The sequence below is a fragment of the Lonchura striata genome, chromosome 8, assembly GCF_050655825.1.
Source record: "Lonchura striata isolate lonStrDom1 chromosome 8, ASM5065582v1, whole genome shotgun sequence".
In the NCBI taxonomy this organism is placed as follows: domain Eukaryota; kingdom Metazoa; phylum Chordata; class Aves; order Passeriformes; family Estrildidae; genus Lonchura; species Lonchura striata.
In genome coordinates this window covers 12,320,291-12,340,467 of record NC_140710.1, presented here as the reverse complement: position 1 = coordinate 12,340,467, position 20,177 = coordinate 12,320,291, and the positions used below count along the sequence as shown (strand labels likewise).

General features: G+C 40.2%; 1 protein-coding gene across 8 annotated transcripts; it reads right to left on the bottom strand.

Annotated features, from left to right (window-relative positions):
- Window positions 1-895: 895 nt before the first annotated feature.
- On the bottom strand, window positions 896-20,099 carry PTGFR (prostaglandin F receptor). 8 transcript variants are annotated; one of them, XM_085586368.1, is made up of 3 exons: window positions 19,992-20,099; window positions 18,021-18,547; window positions 896-3,097 (listed from the first exon to the last, which is right to left on the bottom strand). In XM_085586368.1, exons 2-3 carry the CDS (start codon window positions 18,486-18,488, stop codon window positions 2,792-2,794), a joined length of 774 nt encoding a protein of 257 aa, XP_085442494.1. In that variant the 5' UTR covers window positions 18,489-18,547; window positions 19,992-20,099; the 3' UTR covers window positions 896-2,791. The 8 variants fall into 8 exon arrangements, with proteins under 8 accessions (XP_085442494.1, XP_085442492.1, XP_021383033.1 ...); XM_085586366.1 differs by having other exon boundaries at window positions 17,700-18,547; window positions 19,992-20,097; XM_021527358.3 differs by lacking the exon at window positions 19,992-20,099 and adding an exon at window positions 19,597-19,731 and having other exon boundaries at window positions 17,700-18,547.
- Window positions 20,100-20,177: the final 78 nt, after the last annotated feature.

Here is a 20,177-nt window from a genome sequence, read left to right as displayed (position 1 = left end):
ATTTGCATAATTCCCATGATGAGCAACTGGTTACTGATGGTTTCTTTCTTCTGCATGTTGGTTCAGCCCAGGCTGACTTCATTTCAAGATAATGTGCTTCCTTATATAGCCTGCTGTTGCTTAAAATCCCAATTAGATTAAAATATTCTCCCACCCTAAGGATTTCCTCAGTCATTAGTCAGAAATGAGATTCACTTTCTTCCCACCAGAGCACTTATTGCCCCTGCCTGCTCTGGAGGCACTAATTGCTGCCAGCAATAAACAGGCAGCTCATGACTGCCCGCATTGTTAGCCAGCTTCTAAAGAGACATCAGCACATCCCTAAGCAGACTGTCCTTTGCTCCCTGCCTGGGCAATACTCAGATCCTAATGTGAAGCCATCCCACTGTTTTTTTAATAATCTCATATTCCATAAAACATATAACTTGCTAATCATACAACACAGCACGTTGCTGGCTCTTCTGTGAGATGAAATGAAATGATAATCCCATCACTTTCAGTGGTAACAGGTCCTTGGGTGACTGTATCCTGAGCTGCCTCTGCAGGCTATCACATCACTGAGCAAGGCAAAATAGCAACAACAAAACCCAGGATTTATAGTGTATGTGAAAGATGGGTAGATACTTGCACCAAACTGCCTCAGTTCCACTTTTATTTGCATTTTCTAAGCATGGGTCATCAGAACATGACCTTGTCTGCCTCAGACCACCAGGTGCTCTGGCCATGTACAAACACTGGTACCTCTTGCCTGAATTCTCACTGGCCTCCTCTCTGCCTTCACACACAGGGGAATGGTAGTGGTTGGCTTGAATCCAGTGTGATGTTTTTTGTCATAAGAATTATTTTTAATAACTTAGGAACTTTTGGTTACACAAAACCACCTTAACTTTCAGGATATAGTTTGGTAACTTTAATGAGGCTTTGCAATTTACATTCAGTGTGTATCAGTACACAAAATATTAAGAAATCACATATACATATAAACTTTGCTTTGTTGTTTTACAAACCAACAGAGTGAACAACACAAGCTACATTTATTCACACAACAAAATGGAGCATTTTCAAACTTCATTCACCAATCAAATATCTCAACAATTTACGCACCAACATTATTTTGCAGCTGCTAAAACAACAATCTTCCATAGGGAACAAATAATTTATGTCAACAGATACACTGACATCACATTCTACGAAACAAAAAAGCCACGTTGAGCACTGACTGAATGCTTCCAGATTTCAGCAGAACTCACACGAAGTGCAGAACTTATACCAGCATCAAATCTGTCCACCATTTATCAGCCCTATGACTGAGAAAAAAAATCACATACAGAAATTCTTTAGGGTAAATAAAGCCATTTCAGTACAGGGTTATTTAACCCACTTATTTTTCAACCTTTTTAAAACAAAAAGGAAATAGTTTTAAAAATTAAAAAAAAAAAAAAGAAAAAATATTTAAACCTTGAGGGTTTTTATTTTCTGACTTACAAACTACTCTCACATACAACATGATTTTGTGCTTTGCGAATAGTTTTGGTCCCTCAGACTGTCTTCTAAGTGAATCTATTTTTAATTACTTTGTTCAACTATACCAACACTTCACTAATATAGTTATTTGAAGTTAAGTAGGTAAAAATGACATAGACCTATCTTAAAACAATATCTCTCATTTTTGGCTTCTGAACAGCATACAGTCACAAAACCCAAAGCTTCTTTTAGCAGCATTAAAGGTGAAGGGCCTTCCATGTGAAGCTGTCCTGAAAATTTTCTGGTACCTTCAAACTATTGAATGCTCTCAGCTCTTCAGACACAGACCCTGTGAAACTGAGCATTCAGTTTTCTTTCACAAACTAAATCCTGTCCCTAAGCAGTTCCTGCAGAGGTGCTCCTTTGGTCACACACATTTTCACAACACACGTGACCTTTTACAAATGAAGCCACTGTACCACATGAGTATTTCAGTACATATACTAGGGGAACACTTCCAGAATCATCCTTCACTTTGGGATGGAGGGGGAAACCACTGTTTTCACAGACTAACCACTGCTTTATGCCTGTTAGTTTCAACAGAATTTACTGAAAGGACTAAAAGCTCACCAATACACCTGAAAACATAACTATAAGGAAGCTGAGCTCATTTGCTTCTCTGTTCCCAAAGGGAACCTCAGGTTTTGTCAGTGATTTGAAAGGAACACTAACACTTATGAAGAGTTTGCAGCTCTTCCAAAAATTCATGGAACAGTAAATAATTAAGAGATCAAGTCAATGAACCAAGCACAGTGGATCATTCAATAAACTGGACACAAGCAACATGTCTTTTTTATATACAGTTGGTAAATTCAATGCCTAGAAGAACAGAATACCCTTATAGAAAGGTTGCTTGACTTTATTCTAGAAAACAATGACTCTACAAAGAATTTGAGGGATTCTCTGGTAGAAAACATCTGCCCCTTTTAAAAATCACCCTGGAGATCACTTCTGCACTTCTAATGCACCTGTTAAGGTGAAAGGTTTGGTGGGGAGTGTTATAAGAAGCCCTCTTCACTTTAGAATACATCCCTTCCAAAACTGGTAGTGGAATGCTAAGACATCTATATTTTTCCCTTCCATGTAATAAAGTGAATTAAAACATTCAAGGGCATCTTTTGGAGTAGCAATATCAAACTGGTAAGCAACAATAGCAGACCACTCACAATTTAAAACAAATGCCAAACCACTGAGCCCTGAAATTCATTTTAAGGTACTGCCCATGTAGGAGTTGCCTTCATCATCTCTTCATAGACTGAGCTACACTTTATTGTCCCAAAGAGCTGAGAGGCTGGAGGTTTATCTGCTTGGAACTTCCTGGTGACTCTGATATTGCTGCAACCTTCAGAGAATTCTTGATGGAGCTGAGCTCCCACATGTGTAAGTTGATGACATGCACGCCACAACATCCACTTGTGATCTTGTACAGGTTTCTAAGAACAGCCTTCCTGAGAAGAATGTACACCCAGGGATCCAAAATCTGATTCCACGTGGCCATTCGGAGAGCGAAAAGTATCGTTTCACAGGTGTCCTTTGAGCGACCTTCGTTAATCCCAATTCTGGCCATGGTCACCTGAAAAGGGGAATATTTTAGAATTATGCATCAAAAAATACACAAAGAGAACATTTAAATTACCTGAAAATCGAGTATTTTAGAATTGTACATTAAAAAACATACAAAGCATGCAAATAAGTAAAATCGTTTCAACACTGTCTCTAAACTTCACACATTCACAGCATCAGTGCATCCCAAAGTGCAATGTAAATACTTTCAGGCATACACAATTTATCTCCTAGAAATCCTCTAATGTTTTACAAAGGACATACGTGTGCCTCTCCTGAATTACTTCTGCTGAACTTTAAGCAGAGGATGGCAACCAGCCAGGGAACACCCTCCAAAATGAGAGATTGATCTGAGCAACAAGTAAAATCTTAATCCAGAATTTGATCTAATAAAGCGTGCCAAGACTGTTCCAAAAATGGATTTTCTCAAGGAGAGAATCCACTTGTAGGTCAGCACGTTTTTGTAACAGCTATTTATTTTTTCACATTTTCCTAATCAAAGGCTGCATAAAGAACACAGTACCTTGACTTCAACAAGAAGATTCACATTTTTTACACTGCAGCAGAACACAATTTATTGACACCAGAGGATTTAGAGTTCTATAGGAAAAATTAAGCCATGGTGACAAAAGCCACTTGTCAGTGGAGACACGGAAGGTTTCAGTCACATCTGGAAATGCTACACATGGACAGACCTCCAGCAATAACAATACCAGAGCCAATAATTCCATATGGTGGAATTCCAGACCAGCTCAGCAGGCAGCATCTGGCAGAGGATGCCCAAGGGCCACAGCAGCCCAGCAAGGTGTGGCCCTGGCCCCCTGCTCTGCAGGGACACAGCCCCAGGGAAACTCAGGCCACTGGGACTCCTGCCCTGCAGATACCTCCTTTACAGGCTGCCTGCCACTGGGCATTTGTAACCTGAGTCCCTGTGTGAGGAAAGCCTGATCTTCCAGGCCAGGAATCTGCCAGAAGATAGTAAATTATTTCTCCCTGTTATTAACGTTAAAACCACATGAAGACTTTTTTGGTAGAACGATGAAACACTGTAAGGCTTTTTGTTCCAAAGCCTTTAAAGCACTGCAGTTATTTAACTAAGAAACGGGATATTTTACAACTGATGCTGTGAGTACACTGATTTATTGGGCAGTGAGAATAGGGTCAGGCTGTCCAAGTGCAGGGTTGTAGTTTCAAAAAGATGCACTGAAAAGTAACTCAACAGCAAAACTAAAAAATAATAATGAATGAACAGAGAAACCTAAAGCTCAATATGCCAACAAACCTATGTTACTTCTTTTAAAATGCTTCTCTGTTTTTCCAAACCCTACCTATAGCTTGCAGGTCACCACATCTTGAGGCACAAAGTGAAGACGTAAAAAAGGATACTGAATTTGTTTGATGAAGCCTTTGATGGAGTGTTTCTGTATGGCTTCTATGGGAGCAGCAAAGGAAGCTCCCAGGAACATTGCTAAGGAAGCTGGTAGGACTGGTAGGAACACAGCTGGGAACTGGTGAGGGGAGGAGAGGAATGTCTGAGCACCAAGCCAACACAAACACAGGCCAGTTCCCTGAATCTGCTTTTCACCCACAACCACTGGGCACATTCCTCTCTGACATCAGCAGCCCACCCAAATTTGAACAGCTCCTTTGGCTTCACACGAGATGCTTTTTCAGGACAGTTTACATTTTATTTATTAGAAGTCCAATACCGCAAGGCAAACTCAGACAGAATACTCCAGAAATGACAGCTCAATAGAGCTCACAGACCAATGTCTTTATCCCATACATCACGTCTGACTTCATACAGATATACAAGTTACTAATCTGCCTCTTGATGTACTTAAAAATTCATTTATTGTTCCTCTCTCACATTCTCTGGAGTTAATAAATGCCAAATCCAATGCAATTTCATGTCTGGAAAAAAAAAATGCAGTAGATGTTGTAATAAGGAAAAGAATATACATCTAGACTTTGTAAAACTTATTTTCTCATATTATCTGAACACTTGTGAGAAGTTTTTGCATTTAGAAGCAATTTGCATTTAGAAGTAATCATATCTAAGTTAATCTATTAATTTGCTGTTCAACATAAACAACTTCTGCTTTGATTATGGATTTGCATGAAGTAAATCAGGACACCAAGGAAAACTAATACAGTATCTATGGATTCTGACTTGGAGACATTTCATCCAGAATATTTCAGTTGCCTCTTCTGAACATCAGACATACAAAAGATAATACATCTAAATTCACACAGAGCAAGTAGAGCTTATGTACGCAGACACACATTTAAACAACTCAGATGTAGGTCCCTGGATTAGAAATAAGATAAAATCTAATTCTCTACAAATTTTGTTTTATAAGATTTTCCTAACCATATTACTAACATTATTTGGAAGTATTATGCAGAAATTAAAAAATATTTTCTTTCTTACATCTCTAAAACTAATATAAAAGCTTTTTGGAGTTCTGAAAGGCCAAGATTTCTATATAGAAATGGAATAACACAGAGAATCTCATTGCAGCCCTGAGCATGAGCATTTTTATGCTTAAACACTTGTGGCAGAGCAGCAAGACATGTTGCCATCACCTTGAGTATAAAGTGAGAGAGCTTCTCATTCCTCCAAAGAGACTGCCCTGTTCTGGGGGTTCATCACATCTGAAAAATAATGTAAGAAAACTGCAAGCATTCTGGAGCCTTTCTGAAATGATCTGCTGATTTCTAGAGCAAGACTTAAACTTCAGCAGAAGAGGGGTGGAATGGAATGAAGTTAATATAAATTATTAGTTCTCTCACATGTTCATAGTCTATTTATTTAAATTTAAATTCTTAAAATACTCTTCCAAAGTCAGTTTGAAACCATAAGTTATTAAAAGGATAATACACTACCAGCTGTTTAATAAAGGATTTCATTGAAGCAAAACATGCAGACAGTCTGGATTTTCTCTGTGGGTGTGAGAAATTCATGTCACTGAAATGGTTGAAGTCATCAGCTCAGAAATTGCCACCAGAACATGGTGCAGTGCCAAGTGGACTTTTGAAAGTGGAACCACCTCCATGGGCACAAAAAGAACACTTCAATTATTCTTATTTGACTATCAGAGGTCAATAATTGGTTCAAAGTCAGGGAACCAGTTGAAACCCTTTTTTCCTTTCCCTGCAGGTCCACCAGGTTGGTATGACAAAGGAATTCTGTTCTCTGTAGGCGACAGTACCCAAGTGGGGAAGAGGCAACACTATTGCATCATATTTAATCACCTTTGATCTCCACAACTGAAGTTAATATTCATACAGATTCAGCAGCATGACTCAAAAAAAATAATCCCCAGCTGGTAAATAATACACGTAACTCATGGTATTTTCTAACATATTTAGAAATGTAAGAATCCAAGTAGCACTCTGCTGATTTATACACTGTTTATATGAAGACAGCTGTAGTATGTCTCCCGAGTTTGCAAAAAAAAAACCCCAAAAAAACACTTGATGTAACTATGACAATTCAAACTTTCTTTATAAAAGGTACTATAAAAGCATAACTGTAAAAGCAGTTTTTAAAAGCAAGGGTATCTGCTTGAAAGATATAAAGTTACTTTGACTCATAGTAGTCCTTGCTGGTTTAAGAAAGGACCTGAGAATTCAGTGTCCCTAAAAATATAGACAGAGAGATCAGATTTGTGTCAAGGAAGAACTTGAGACAATACATTAAACTTCTACATAATTTTTGTCCAATCTTAAGCTTCATTAAAACCAAAGCTCTCTTTGTAAGATCCAGAAAGTCTGATGGAAATTTTTTTTTAAATATTTTTAAATTGTTGACTTCTTCAATTCTGCACCTAGTAGACATCATCAGAGAATTGCCATTTCCCTTAGGGACAAAGTTCACGGCAATAAACACAAAAATTGCTCCAAGGCTTCACACCACCCTCCAAATGTAAACAGCACTAATTTAATTTTCCTTCCAATTGGATCTACACGAGAACAACCAATAGGCTCAAAGGCTGGGCTGCTTAGTCACATTCCTGTTAGTACCCAAGGACAGCCAGTCAAAACAAGCAACTGACTTTAGAGCTAGTTGAGAAATAAGACAAAAATGAAACTTTGATGCATGTCACCTCACAGGCTCTAAACCTTCTAGTCAAGGTTCTATCCTTGACTTCAGGAAACTGGATAAAACCCAGTCACCAAGAGATCGACATGGAAAGCAGAATAGACAACTATCGGAAATTCTTGTCTTCTGCAGCTCAGCCCTCAGACTCCACTTCCCTGTGGGAACCTTGCAGACCCTCCCAAGCCTCTTCCTTTGGATTTCCTTACAAGCCATTCTGAGGATTTCCATTAATGGAAGGAAGTCCATGGATTTGTCATATTTGCAGAACACTTATATTTTGTCACTATTGCCTATGTTGAACCCTGAGATGCAAATCTCCTTCTTCTAAACCACAGAGGTTTCAAGGCAGAACTTTACTGATTATGTCCCAATCCACTGAAACAAAAAATATACACTTATTTTGGATTTCTAGAGTTTTTGGAACTTTTCATTTTATAAAAGCAGCTTCAGTCTAACAGGCAAGGGATCTTACAGGATGACATTTTGTAGTACTCTATAAAGAGAGACCTTAAGAAAATAAATTTGCAAAATAGTGTGAGAAAGAAATAAAAATGCATATATCTTCACATTTTATGTACCATTTTATATCTCCCAAGTAGAGCTGTTAAAAAAGAAACACTGACAGCAAATTGCCTGTACCATTGCTATATTGATCTTGCAGTAAAGAAGCCCAGCATTTGTTGCAACAAAACTGAGTACGCTTGGTTTTATTTTTTATGTGATTCTGCAAGTCAGTTTGAAAACAAGAGCTTCCAAGAACAATATGCAGTGCACCACTTCTGCCATCAAAATATTAGTACACACACTGTTCTACTTATGCCATGTAATGCTTTTTATGCTCTAGATCTGCAACATGTTTTTCCCCTAGTGCTTGCTTTCCTTTCCCTTTCTAAAAGAAAAACATTAACTCTATCTTCAACTTTTATATACCAGATGATCACTTAGCTTAGGAATTAAATTTTAACTGAGCATAGTGATTTTATTTAAAAAATGCCAATTTAAAAATGAATTGTCAGCAGCAAAATATATGAGGCAGCTTTCCATCACAAGAGCCCAGAGGGTACTTTTAAGGACATACGTAGTAATTCCTTATGTACAATTTGGCAGGATCAGCTCTTAAGAAGTGGTAGCAAAATAAAGGAGTCTCCTTTTCTCTCATGTGTATTTCTGTGATAAAATAATAATGCTACTAAAAATTAAGAGTAGAACCACTGGCTCACTATTTGCTCCCCTTAAAAACGAATTGCATAAGCATTTTGAAGGTATGGTAGAGCTACAGAGGTGAAAGAGGTGCGAAAAGTCCAAAAAGTATAGAAAAAACAGGAAATCACAAAATTTTTCACAAGCAAATAAAACCATTTTCTCATATTCCTTTCTCAGAGCTTAGTCTGTGACCAAGCAATTTCTCACTGAAGCTGACAGGAAAGGAATTATGAAGTAAGCCTCATAACCAGAGGGCAGGGGCAGGTCTATGTGCATGAACTTAGAAACATTAAGTGAAAGTGAAGTTTTTATTTTCTGTCCACTTTTTCCTTAGACACTACCTATTTAGCATCAGTTTTGCAGGAGGATAAATTCATGTTGGGCTTGAATAAAGGATTGAAGGTCACCTCTTTGTTTCTCCTAAATAATACAAATGTTTCTATCCTGGATTGACAATCCTCTATCTTTATTTCCTTTCCTTGCCATAAAAGTAAGAAATACTTCAGTTCAACTACCTAGCAATGTAATTACCCTTACAGCTTATTTGATAATTTATTTGAAAGGAAAGCATTGTGGGTATGAATAGAAAAGATTCTAGCATTGGAAACAGTAGATGACTCACTTCAAAATGAAAAGACATAGCGTCCATACCAAAGTCAAATAAACAACCTGTTTCCTGAGCTACATGTTTTAAAGCTACAAGAAAGCCTGTTTCCACAGCATGAGGAAGCAGCTATGATCAGAAATACCATGACTAATGAATTAGCAATATAAGTACCAAGCTGAAATATATAATTCGCAATTACCTTTTTCTTTTATGTTGACAAATAAATTGCAAGGGCCTGTTGTACAGCTCAACCATCTTTCAGGAGGAGGATGGAAGAGAAAAATCATCTCCACTTAAAGGTGATTTTTTTCACATTACTGCTGCAAATGCACACCTCTGGTAAAAGGTGAATTCAACTTTATTTCAAATTCACTAATGAACTGTAAATCCTAAAACAAAGTGCTATCACTGCTTCGTGCTTCTTCTCTCCATGCAGTGAAGTAGATGGGAATATAGCTGGTCACATCCCTCCCAGCACAAAAGTCTTCCTGCCCATGTACTCATGTCCTGAAGTCAGTCATCACAAGGTTACTCTTGAGCAGACTCACTACATCCTTTCCATCCTACCCCTCTCCTGTAACTTCAGGAGCCCAGAGCTCCAAGGAGCAGCACACAGGTCCAGGACAGCAGGAGATGGCACAGCACCTCCCAAGCAGCTCCTGCTCACCCCACTGTCTGTTGCACCTCACCCAAAAGGAAAATGAATCCCAAAGAATGAGTCACGCCTGCTAAAAATTCACTGTCACCCTGGTGTCACCCCTGGTGTCACCCCTGGTGTCACCCTCCCTGCAGGGCTCTGCTCCCTGGGCACTGCTTTGGCCAAGCACAGGCACAGAGGCCGGGCTGTGCTCTGCACTGCTGGGCACTGGGCAGGGGAACCTCCACCCAAACTGCAGCTCAGCAATCCCTCTCAGACATCAACCAATTCTACAGCACTGGAGACACGAGGAACTCGTGCCAGAAAGCACCATGCCACACTTCAGATTGTGAATTAACAGCATAATAATTATAAAAATATTCTCTCACAGAATATATGAATGTATATTACACCCTGACGTCTGTCATTAAAACTGGTGAGGATGAAGGATCTTCTGGAGTTTTTCCATGTGAGTGTATTACTCCCTGAGATTTTTCAGTAACAACTTTACCATTTAAAGTGTTTAGATAGTCAGGAAAGACAGCTTTCCTAAAATAACCATCCAAAAATGGTTATGCCATGTATGACATTTTCCAAAGATGGTTATACAGAGTATAACATTTTCAAGTAAGAAATGCCTGAATAAGTGTAATATCTAGGAAACAGGAAGAATTCTCTTATCTCAAACAATGGAATGAATGTCAAACTGACTTTTAACATCAAACACAGAATCCAAAAACTTAACCAAGCAAAATAAACAAGGAAAAGTTTTGAATGGCAAATGTGGTGAAATTTTCAGATTTTGATTTCTTGAGATGGCAACTTCAAAATTGAAAAAACAAAAAACCTACATTTTCTGTGAAAGTCACGGACATCCATTTGAAACACTGTGCTTCATCGTTTAATTCTGTATATAACATCTAAATTTAAAAATCAAGAAGCAAACAATGATGAAAGAAAACCAGAAGCACGATATTCTGAAAATGCCATGTTCTCATGTGACTGGAAACCTGCCTTCCCTACTTTTTCTCTCCAAAACAATCTTATTGTATTCTGATGGCACTGCTTTAATAGAAAAGGCTTTACGCAAATTTTTCCAAACAGCACAAGTAAACATAGATAACAAAACATCTATTTATGCTTCCCCAGAAGCCTCTGGTAAAGGGCAATAAGTCACTCTCAGCCCTCTTTCCTTCCCTGGTTCCTATCATTACCACTGCCCGTTCCTTCTCCAGCACTTTCCTGTGGAAGTATCTCAGCTCCCTGACTTCTGTGAGGGGGAGGTAAACACTTGAATTACAAATATAGCCACAATTACTATAGACTTTCTAAGCACTCGATCATGAACTACACCCTGGCTCATATTTATAAACATTTTTGTTAAAATGATTCATGTTTCTCAGAAAGGATAAGGCCTGTAAGATCTCTATGTACTGTAAAAAGATGACAATAGGAAGAGACCAATTCTGAGAATCAAAATAGTACTTTTAAAATTCAGCATCATTTTAGCTAGGTATAGTCTAAAATTAATGTCATTCCGGTTCTCATGTAACCTGGTGGAATTGGGCAGCTGTGCCACTTAGGAATACAAAATTAAAGACAGTTCTCTGCAGCCAATACTAAGAAAGATATGAACATCTTATCCAAAGGTTTCATCGAAATACATCTGAACAGGTGGATTCAACTTTTAAACACATTACTTTTAAACAAAGTATTCAACTTTGTTGCTCTCTCTGCCAACACATGCAAATTCTTTCTAGGAGTATTTTCATGGGGACAAACAAAAGCACACTCAAATTGTCTGAGCTGCTGCATAAACCTTATTCCACGGGCAACTAAGCTGGAAATAAACTTCTGTCCTGAGACTCACAAAAACTTCAATCAAAATAGGTGTTCTCTTTCCTCTTAGCCTGTAAAATGAGTTATGTATTTCAAAATACCTTTTGGGCCACAATATTAGCAAAGACCATAACCTTTCAGCAATGTAACCTTGAGTTATCAGATGCTAGAAGAAACTCAAGCAAGAACAGTAATTGAATTTGCACAGTTAATGGATCTACTGAGAAACTCAGTGAGCAATGAAAGGACCATGATAGGAGTGAGAGCCCTTTCTCTAATGCAGCTCAAAAACACAATCGAACTCAGGAATTCTTTTTCAAAGGAACATTTTACTCAAACTGACACTCCTGATCTCCAGAGCGAGGTCTGGAAGAGACATCACTATCTACACTCAACAGTAGCTATCGCTGTAGTGGTGCTGCAGACTGGAGGTAAAGAGGCATATCCAGCAGGCCTGCTGCCGGCAGAAAGCTTTTTCTTCCTTTCCCCAGGACCCTGGTTCATTTATTAAAGCCATGGTGACAGCAGTGGGCTCCTGCACCCGGCCTCAGAGAGGCACTGACGGTGCCCAAGGAGCTCTCGGTGCCATGGGAGAGCTGCCCTGGCACCCGCAGTGTCAGGTGTTCCCACAGCCCTCACAAACCTTTTCTGCTGACAAGGACCCTGTCTCTGCGCCGTGCCAGCAGCCAAACTTCCAGCCAGAACTCAATGGCAAAAGCCAGCACAAGCATAGTAACTATCGCTGATTATCTTCTTTAAAATCTGAGCCCTGAAAAGGACAGGTAAGTGGTGTTTTTCCCTCTGAAAATCTTGGAACAGCACTGAAAGCTGCAAGGTTAGCTGAACATATTTAAGTGTATCTCTTTCGTCAATCTTCAGAAATACACCTGTGGAACTTGAAAGCCTAATTTATTCTTTTTCCAAAGAAAATATCACTCTCCCTGCTGTCAGTGCAGGCACAACAAGCTCGCAGTGGCTGCAGCTTTGACTAATAAACAGTAAGGTAATAATAACACACTTCTGCAGAGCAGCCCCACACAAGATCTGAGTCCTCACTGGCAGAGCATGGACCTGCATCCTGGGACATCTCCCTGCTCCTCCTCAGCTGCACTTTCTGATTCTGAGAAATCACCACTCGCAAGAGCACAAGGGATAAATTTTTTAGTAACTCTTAAGCTGTAGGGACAATACAACCAGCAAAGAAGGCACACACACAGCATTAATAAAGGAACAAGCTCATATATATGATGCCCATTGCACATACAAGGCAGTGCAACAGAAATTAAACTACCACCTTAATAAAGTAGACAGAAAACAAGACTGGAGGGAGAGGAACATGAGCAATCAAGAGTAACACAGGTATGAACACCTGACAAAGTGTATACAAGGCTACATATGCCAAAACACTCAAAAGAGATGTAGAGGATTGCCTTGTACATCCAACTACCTTATACTGGACACAAGGACGTGGCCCAGAAGTTACTTAGGGTAAAACCTGCAGCAAACTGACCTCCTTCAGCACACACCACCCTGAGCCTGGCTCTGCACCAGAGCAGCTGGTGGAGCAGCCAGGGTGGGATGCACTCCAGTGAAAGCCTCCCTGTTAATACATCAGCTTCTCCCCAGCTCCAGAGCACATTCTCTGAAAGGACCACTCAGACCAGCACCTGCAGCTTCTGAGTTGAAGTGATTCAGTAAATCACAAGCTGAACACAGCCCTAAGTGCACAAAAAGCATTCATCAAGCCTCACTGCATGAGATGGTCTGAGGATAAGAAAAAGTCAGAGCGAGTTCAGGGAGACACAATTAGCATAACAAATTGGAAAGAGAAGAGCTACATGAGAAGGGGCTGATAAAAATTAATCTAAGCATTTAAAAAAAAACAACCAAACAGTTGATTTATTCATATGAAATAAACAGAGCTCTTTCCATAAAAAACAGGAATGGCTACTTTCTGCAGTAGAGGGGAGGTAAAACTGGAATGAAATTAATCAGTTAACTGCACAGAAAAAGATCTTAGCAAGAATAATTTGAATGTAAAAGTATTTTTCTCAGGCTGTGTTTCACACATGAAAAGGATTAGAAATTTCTCTGTGTCATAATTTGTTCCTGTAAATAAATACACTCTGAAACAAATCTCTCCTGTCCATAGTTAGGCAGTTCTCTTTGCTACTCCAAAAAAACAAATTTTATAATATCTTATCCCTTGAGCCCTACAGAATACGACATAGCAATGTCAGAATTTGCTCATACAAGCACAGTTCCAAACCAAGCTCTTTCATGACACGCCAGATGTCAAGTGACAGCCAAAAACCAGCTTTATATAACAATGTATTTCATCAGAGGTGCTTGTCACAAAATGCTCCTGCTCAGCTATTTGCTTTGGGCATTCAACCCCTAGGGACCAAATTCATCCAGCAAAATTGGCATACCCTTAGCAAAGGGATAAGGCTCTCAGAAGGATGAAGAAAGCTGACATTATACAGAGAAGTTGAAATTACATCGTCAGAACGTATTTACCTGGAATTACCCACCACAAAGCAAAATTATTTGGATTGTCAGAACAACTGTGCCTCTGCAGACATATATTATTATAAAACTCATTAATTTCACTTTTTTGGGTTTTGTTTTTTTTTTTGTTGTTTTTTGTTTTTTTTTTTTGTGAATTTTCTCCTGCTCTCAACTCCTCAAAAGGCATCAGTGTTTCCCTGTAAGGGAAGAAGCAGGGAGCACCTCTCATTATCATACTTCATTAAGGGAAGATTTTCTCACAGTGGCAGAAAACTTGAAAAAGCTGCTTATTTTTGAAAAACAGATGAGATAGAGCTTGGGAAAGAAATCCAAAGGAAAAAAAAATATATCAGAAGGAGGTCCCTGTCCAAAATCCACAGGGAGAGCTCCATATGGGCTCTGCTTTTGAAAAATGCCATGGGCTCTGCTTTTGAAAAATGCTCCATCTGTATCTTCAGGAATCTTAAAACAGAGGTGGTGGCTGATTACAATACTATATATTATTATTTATAATATTAAGTATTAGCTATTTTTACATTTACACCCATATAAAAATAGACATCGAAACAACTTCACTATCACTGAGCAGATGCAGAAGCCAAGTTCAGTTCCACACCAGACACCATAAAGGAGAATCCAGGGTCTTGTGACTCTAATGACATCTGAAAATTATTTTATCACAGGACAGTAACAATGTCTCAATATTAACTCCACTTGGAAAAAAAATAAAATTAATTTAAAATCTAATAGTGAAGTAAATCTGCAGTTGGATTACAATAGTGGTCAGACTCGATTAAGGTAACCCTACACATATGTCAATGGACATACCAGACTAGATTGAAAACAGAAGGGAAATAAATAAATTAAACCCCCCCAACACCAAATTAATCCAAACTCTTGTATCTGCAAACCACATGTGGTATGAAACACATTGCCTTCCTCCACTTTCTCTTGCAGAAGTTTATTTGGTTTCTAGTAACTTTGGTTTACTTTGAGGCAATTTACTCTCATGTAACATTTTGTTCTGTATTCTCTTTGAGACAGAGAACATAAGTAGAATTCACAATTCAAAGACTAGAGTTTTCAAATTCTGACTTTTAGATTTAGCTTGGAGAAAAAAAATTAAAGCACCAAACACAGAACAAGAATGTATTTACACCCTTTTCCAGATAATTTCACCTATGAACACCTGCTCATATGCATGTTAATAGATACTTATTTTGGTGTATGTTGATTATATTATAGAATACAAACCACTCTTTTCACAAATTAAAAGCCCTGAGACCTTTCAGATGTATCTGACAAGCAGATTTGAATCAGCCATTAATCATAAAGCATATAACTTGGTAAACCCTGAATCACTTCAATGTAGCACTTGAGCAGTACGTTCCTGACAAAATTGTATTCTACTGCAGGCCAAAAAATCTTGCTAAATTAACACCATGCTTGTAATTCTGTTTGTGTCCTGTTGCTATCAAAACAAGGAATGGGTAAATAAATCAGCAAATTAACTGGTATAAACTCTATGATCCTAACAGCTAAGAAAGGAAATAGGACCCCGTCCCATTGCATTTCCCACTGACACTGTCTGACTAAAACATTGACTGTTCACTTCCTTGAAACTTTGTTCCTAGAATCTAATCCCACACTACACCTACATTTTTTTGGTTTTTAAACTCTTCCTTTCTAACTTAAATTGTCCACATTGCAGAACTATTTTCCATAATGCCAGGCTGATTTTGACGTAAATTTGACTCATCTCATTTCAAAAGAGATCCAGAGGCAAAGCACCACAAGCCCAGCAGGCACAGAAAGCACCAGCAGATTTGCCACCCAATGAATCAGAATTCCTTGTGAACCAACTCTCCTCTGCAACACAGTCCTGAAAAATACCAAGCCCAAAATTAAGCAAGAAGTCATTCACTGGCCCTCATCATAAGCTGATGCAAACACCAACTCCAAAAAGGGTTGGAAAAAAAATTCATCTTCAACAACCACTTAGCTGAAGTTAAATATTTTAACAAAAGTAGTGCTGTGATTTCATTAGATTGCCACAATTTCTAAAACTATAATTTTATATACATTTAATATGTATCATAATTAAAACTGAATGGCATAACAAAATCAACCACAGTAGTTGCAATTTAGTGTTACTTGATGTGTTGAATAAATGAAGTATCTCTTTTGAACTAAAAAAGTTTATAGCTCTTCTGACACCCAAGCTCTTCTGACACCAAATTAATTCCTGCTTTTAAGAACAATTACTTTAAATTAAAATAAATGTCACCAGAGGATAATAATGCTGCTTTTTTGTGGAAAGTAAAGTCATCATATGAAATCCTTTTTTTGAAAACCATTCTGTGGCTTGACCAAAACTTCAGGTGGTGTCTGAAATAACTGTAAAGAAGTTCCCTACAAAACTTGCTCTGCTGCTCTGACAGCTTTCTTTATGCTCCATACACTACAGCCACAACACTGACAGAAGCCAACATGAATTTAAACTATTCTGCAGAGCAAGACTAGAAATATTCTCTGTGATTTGAACAAAATTGAAAGACTTATTGTGTATTTCAGTGATCGCAGACATTCGTACCTAGACTTCACCTTGAAGGCAGCGATTCTGGATTAATTAAATGCAACCTGCCAGATATACCAAACTGCTGCAGCTAGGCTAGTGTCAGTATCTAATTTTTAACTAACTCAGGTAACTTCAGACTCTACCATAGGCAGTGAGCAGATGAAACATAGCTGGATCTGATACAGATCCCAGACTTAAATGTCAGTATTTGTTAGCTCAATCCAAAATTGCTCATTTATATCACTGGAAAACTACAGGACCCTGTTTCTAGGGAAGAAATTAAGATTCCCTGTTACTTGTGATTTAAACCCTCTGACCCTAGCAGAAAAACTGAATTTCTTCAGACAAGTTTGGTACACTAAAAGGAGACAAAGCTAACACCAGCTTTCTAATGCCACGATACAACTGGAGCTGTCAGATTCTTTCCCATATCACAACCCCACCTCCTTTGACCCTGCTCACTGACAGAGCAGGCACTGCCAGCACTGACCCTATGGGGGTCACAGCAGGGACAGTCCCACAGCAGCTCTGCTGCTCTCCTGTCCACATTACAAACCCAGCTTGCTTAGGTCTAAGCCAAATGTTGATTTCAACCCACTGCCAACCACTGTTTTTCAATACGACCCTAAAGCAAAGGCCTAACACCCTGATAATGGAAGGGAGACTTTTCAGGTTCTTAACTGTTATCTGCCCTAACAAAGCTCACAAGTAGCACTAAACTGTTGAAATAACAGCAAGTAAATTACCATAAATAAAAAAATTACTTACACTGTACAGAGTAAAAAGACTTCCCAATTCTAGATTTCACTGAATTTTTGGAAGAGCTCAATATTTCTTCTGAATTATTCTAGCCATGATTCTTTTACCACTGTCTGTTCCACAGCACTGGAAATGCAGTCCTCACAATCACTATGTATTTAGCTTAGTGTATTATTCATCAGAAGTGGAGAATAACAGTTTTATATAGATGCATAGGTGCATAGCTTATGGGCAATATGCTATAACATTAGTATCACTGAGTGGGTGGAGCTGTTATCACAACTTAAGTGCTTTAAAACCCAGAGACAAAAAAGTATAACTTTTATACAGTGATGTGCATTAAACATTGGCAAATACATTATGCTCTTACCAGGAATGGGCTCCAGCAAATGCAAGAAACACACATTATAGCCAAGAGCTGAATGATCATTTCAAAATGATGAGATCTGCCTTGTCTTTGTTGACTTTTAAATTTGACTCTTAAGAGGGTAATTCCTGTGACAGCATTGCACAGGAATGAAATAGCAAGGGCCAGGAACCCAAGGCAAGAAAAAAGTAAGAGATAAAATCTGTCTTCCCAGTCCTCAACATGTTCTGTTTTATAGAAGCACCAGGTCCTCGATGCTTGAATTTGGTAGGCTCTAAACCTAAGAATAGGCAGCAAAGCTATAAGAACAGCAAACAGACATACCATAGTCAACATCATTTTCACATGCCTAGAAGTCATTTTTGTAGAGTGAAATATTGGCTTAGTGACTCCAATGCACCGTTCAACAGCCATCACACTGCCCAGGAAGAGTGGGCACAAACCAAAGAAAACCATGCAGATGCCAAAAACACTGCACAGAATGTTGGACTGGTTAAATCGAATCCAGTCTTTATCTGATGCATACACAAACACTGCAATGGCTCCGTTGATGAGGTGACCGAAGAGATCTGTGACAACCAAACCACTGGCAAGAAGCAAAAAGGAGGCTTTTGATTTCTGTCTGAATCTCTGGTATGCCTTCATGAGAATTACTATTGCAAGACTGTTGGACAAAATTCCCACCGTCATGAAGATTATTGAAAAGAAAACTGAAATCTTTTTCTCCGTGTGGCACGTTGTGTTTTTCAAGATTCCAAATCCAGCCAGTCCTGGTGATTTTGAACTGTTCATGGTTAGGAAAGGAGATGCAGCCCTCAAAGCATTTCAGCAGTCTTGCAATCAAAAGGCATCTGCAATATTAAAAACAAATATACACAATGCTGTAAAAGGCATACCATTGTTCAAATGGCATTTGAAAGAGAAATTCCATAATATGAGTCTGCGGTACAAATCTAATTTTCCAGTTTTCTGAGTGATATGATATGGCATCACATTTTAAGCTCATCACTCACAGGGTAAAACAATTATCTGCATGCATTACACAATGCAAATATAGCCTCCAGCAAATTTAGAGTTCCTTTATGCATAATATATACAAAATAAAGTATAAAATATACCATGGTTATGTACATATAGTAAGATAAACAATACAAACAATTCAGGTGGTTAAGCTACGCTAAACAAACATTCTTGCAACAAACTTCAAAAATGATAGTATTTAACCAGCCCAGACACAGTCTAAAGTGAAATACTGAAACTGGAGCATTTTGAGATCATAAATCACACTCCATTTTTAAACATTTTTTTTTCAAAACAATGTCCTAGTACCTCTAAACAATTCTACTCCCACAAATTCATGGTTCAAAGCTTTAACCTAACCAGCACTGAAGCCTTCAAGTTCCGAGTGCCCTCGCTGAAGCACAAACTTGGTTTTTAGACGCACCGTAATTCAGAGACCAATTCTGCAAGTTACTTTACACTTATCTCCCATCTCTACGCCAAGGACATTCCTAATAGCAAAACCTTCATAGGCAGGGAAAAAAAAAAAATAAAAAGGTAGGGAAAAAAAAAAAAAAAAAAGCAGGCGTTAACAGCCCGTGTTACAAACCGCCGCTGAAGCCCCTCGGGTACTGAGCCGCATCGGGAACGGGGCACGCCGGCCCGAGGCAGCTCCGCCGCTCGGAGCGCTCAGCGGAGCGCGGCCGGCGAGCTCCTCGGGCGGAGCGGCACCGCGGGCGCTCCGCGGGCGCGCACCGGCGGCAGCCCCGGCGCCGGACCAGCGGCGCTCCCGCCCCCCGCTCGCTCTCCCTTAAGCGCTGCCGCCACCGGGGGCGGGGCGAGCCCGGCTCGCCGGGCACAAGTGCCAGGGTCCCCGCCGGCCCCGCCGCTCCCTCCGTACCCCGCTCTCGGTGTCCGTCCCGGCCCCGCCGCCGCTCACGCTCGCTTCGCCCCGCGGGGCCGGAGAGGAGCCGGCGCGGAGCTCCGCCGGCCGCCACCGAGCCCCGCTCCCGCCGGCGCCGCCCTCCTCCGCCTCCCCCCGGCCTGCCGCCCGCCCTCCCCGCCCGCCGCCCCCGGCCCCGGCCCCGGCCCCGGCCCCGGCCCCGGCCCCGGCCCCGCGGCGCTGCCCGCCCGTGGCCCCGCCGGTGCCCCGGGAGGCGCAGCCCCGCGGTCCGCGCGGCGGGTCTCGGGCCAGGACAGCCAGGCTGCCGTGTCACATCACAGCGACAGGGCCACCCCAGCCAGGCTGGGCGAGTGCTTGCCCACCAGGCTGCGGCCACAGCAGCAGCAACTCACGGGGCAACCAAGAGGCCGCGTCTGTCCTCAGCTACAACTTCACCTCCACTCTCCACACGCTTCTTCCCAACTGCGCCCTTCAGCAGCACGTAGGGAGCAAGGGAAGGGGTAGCCCCAGGAATCTGTCAGGGATGCAGCTGGGCACATCCCTAAACACACGGCCCCTCGATCTCCCGGGTCGAGCTA